Genomic DNA, 3,218 nt, shown 5'->3' with positions numbered 1-3,218 from the left:
TCTCAGGTGGCCCAAATCTATCATACCTTGACGAAACTTAAAAGCGTTTATTGCCATCAACTTCAACAATGTCGAGTGATGTTATCAATTATAATTACACATGTGTAATTATAATTGATAACATCACTCGACATGTATGAGTCATTATTTGTCAACTCACACGAATAGGGAAAAGTTGCCCCGACCTCTTTTTGGGTGAACCTTTGTCCTAAGGGGTGATTTTGTTCCATGATCACGAATCCGAGCTCCATTTTTCGATATATCGTGAGGGGCGAAACAACTAATTTTATTTTTGAACATTCGAAAATAGACTTGTTTTCAATAATTTGCACCCTGAAATGGTGATGGTTTAGAAATTTGGTGTCAAAAGTGATTTTATGTAAAATTGGACATCCCAATTGATGGCGTCCCAAAACTCGTAACTCGAAAAAAATGTATTTTTATCGAAAAAAAACTAACGAAATTTTCGCCCTCTACTGCCCAAATTTGCTTTTAAATTTTCCCTTGTTCAGAATGGCGGCATCTTGAGCAACTTTAGTTCTGAGCTGTTCTCTCAGATTTCGGTGATTCGATTTTTTTTTTTGTATTTTTTAATCCGACTGAAACTTTTTTGGTGCCTTCGGTATGCCCAAAGAAGCCATTTTGCATCATTAGTTTGTTCATATAATTTTCCATACAAATTTGGCAGCTGGCCAATGATGTATGAAAATTCAAAAATCTGTATCTTTTGAAGGAATTTTTTGATCGATTTGGTGTCTTCGGCAAAGTTGTAGGTATGGATATGGACTACACTGAAAAAAATGATAAGCGATGAAAAAAAATTTGGTGATTTTTTATTTAACTTTTTGTCACTAAAACTTGATTTGCAAAAAAACACTATTTTTATTTTATTTTTTTTTTTTTTTTTTGATATGTTTTAGAGGACATCAAATGCCAATTTTTCAGAAATTTCCAGTTTGTGCAAAAAATCTTTGAGCGATTTATGAATTTTTGAATCAATACTGATTTTTTCAAAAAATCGAAAAAATGGTCGCAAAAAATTTTCAACTTCATTTTTCGATGTAGAATCAAATTTGCAATCAAAATGTAATCTAGTGAAATTTTGATAAAGTGCACCGTTTTCAAGTTAAATCCATTTTTAGGTGACTTTTTTGAAAATAGTCACAGTTTTTCATTTTTTTTAAATAAGTGCACATGTTTGTCCACTTTTGAAAAAAATATTTTTGAAAAGCTGAGAAATTTTTCTTTATTTTGCATTTTTAAACTTTGTTGATACGACCCTTAGTTGCTGAGATATTGCCATGCAAAGGTTTAAAAACAGGAAAATTGATGTTTTCTAAGTCCCACCCAAACAACACACCATTTTCTAATGTCGATATCTCAGCAACTAATGGTCCGATTTTCAATGTTAAACTGTGAAACATTCGTGAAATTTTTCAATCTTTTCGAAAAAAATATTTTTAATTATATTTTTCAATTTTTAAACCAAGACTAACATTTTAAAAGGGCGTAATATTGAAAGTTTGGTCCTTTTGAAAAGTTAGTCTTGGTTTAAAAAAATTGTAAAATTTTTTTTTCGAAAAGATCGAAAAATTTCACGAATGTTTCATGTCTTAACATTGTAAATCAGATTAATAGTTGCTGAGATATCGTCATTAGATTATGATGGATTGTTGGTGTGAGACTTAGAAAACATCAATTTTCCTGTTTTTTAACCTTTGCATGGCAATATCTCAGCAACTATGGGTTGTATCATAGATTATTAATTACCTAGATGTCTCACTTCGGGATTTTTCCATACATACAGTTGGCGACACCCCTTTAGCGCTCCGAGCGCCACCACAGTCGAGTTACAGGTACTAAAATGTTTGGAAAAATCTAAGCATCCTGTGCACTTGCCTTGATGAAAGTTTGTTTTGTTTTTGACAAAGTGTCAGTGGTTTTTTCGTCTTAGAACAATCTGTTTTTGTAATTATATCTTTTCAATCACGAAACATGGAGTATTCACCCTCTAGGCGTACGACGATCTTGACGACGATTCCTAGCAGGAAGATTCCGAGCAAAGAATCAAAACACGATCTTAAGGAGGTGACACACCTGAAGAATTTCGTGGACAGTGTCCGCTCGATTGCGAACTCGCATTGGACTGTGCTGCTCCAATATGGTCCCCACCACCTGGTAGGAAACGTCTCGTTTGGTGGCACCGACGGTGACCAAGCTAAACAACAATCCGCCCTACGCGAAAACGTTCGTTTGGTGAAGGTAGTTTACAAACAGCATCGCTAGGCTTATTATGTGAGGAAGATACATTTAACTTTCTTTCAGATAAAAAATGCCAAAAACTTCAGCAAGGTCATGTCTTAAAGCTGGCACATCAAGAAAACAATCAGCTTTGATATTATGAATCGTACGAATCGGAATGAGATCGTCCGCCACCGTCTCCTACACAACAAGGCAAACCAGTTGAAACTCAGAAATCATACGGATCCTCAAAATGGAAAATATAAATAGCTTGGTTTTATAATTCATGTTTTGCCTTCCTCACTGAGGTAAGGCTATAATCCTGCTCTAAAAATGAACTTCGTATAAAAACGTCGTAGACCCACCTTCATGTATACATATCGACTCAGAATCGAAAACTGAACAAATGTCTGTGTGTATGTGTGTGTGTATGTGTGTGTGTATGTGTGTGTATGTGTGTGTGTATGTATGTATGTGACCAACAAACTAGCTCATGTTTCTCGGCACTGGCTGAACCGATTTGACCCGAACTTGTTGCATTCGACTTGGTTTAGGGTCCCATAGATCGAGTTTTATACAGATTGAAGTTTCGATAAGTAGTTCAAAAGTTATGTATAAAAATGTGTTTTCACATATATTTGGATCTCACTTAACTGTATGTAAACTATGTCCGGGTCCATCATCCGACCCATCGTTGGTTAGGTTATCAAAAGACCTTTCCAACGAGTGCAAACATTGAAGATCTGGCAACCCTGTCTCGAGATATGGCCACTTAAGTGATATTGATGTACTTTTTTGAAGCCGGATCTCACTTAAATGTATGTAAACTATGTCCGGATCCACCATCCGACCTATTGTTGGTTAGGTGATCAAAATACCTTTCTAATGAGTCCAAAACACTGAAGATCTGGCAACCCTGTCTCGAGATATGGCCTCTTAAGTGATATTGATGTACTTTTTTGAAGCCGGATCTCACT

The 3,218-nt window shown here is 35.3% G+C and overlaps 1 protein-coding gene across 1 annotated transcript; it reads left to right on the top strand.

The window, feature by feature from the left end:
* The first annotated feature begins 1,946 nt into the window (after nucleotides 1-1,946).
* Nucleotides 1,947-2,450, top strand: LOC119768610. The gene is made up of 2 exons (XM_038258753.1): nucleotides 1,947-2,262; nucleotides 2,326-2,450. Exons 1-2 carry the CDS (start codon nucleotides 1,996-1,998, stop codon nucleotides 2,362-2,364), a joined length of 306 nt encoding a protein of 101 aa, XP_038114681.1. The 5' UTR covers nucleotides 1,947-1,995; the 3' UTR covers nucleotides 2,365-2,450.
* The last annotated feature ends 768 nt before the right edge of the window (nucleotides 2,451-3,218 follow it).

Source organism: Culex quinquefasciatus, chromosome 3 (assembly GCF_015732765.1).
Source record: "Culex quinquefasciatus strain JHB chromosome 3, VPISU_Cqui_1.0_pri_paternal, whole genome shotgun sequence".
NCBI classification, from domain to species: domain Eukaryota; kingdom Metazoa; phylum Arthropoda; class Insecta; order Diptera; family Culicidae; genus Culex; species Culex quinquefasciatus.
The sequence above is the reverse complement of the archived record's forward strand: the minus strand, read 5'-3'. Positions and strand labels throughout refer to the sequence as shown.

What these genes read in the sequence shown, in the direction of transcription:
- LOC119768610 (XM_038258753.1), top strand. Translation starts at nt 1,996, where the DNA reads ATGGAGTATTCACCCTCTAGGCGTACGACGATCTTGACGACGATTCCT. An exon ending in AAAACGTTCGTTTGGTGAAG is followed by an intron (nt 2,263 to 2,325) that starts GTAGTTTACAAA and finishes ACTTTCTTTCAG; the next exon opens with ATAAAAAATGCCAAAAACTT.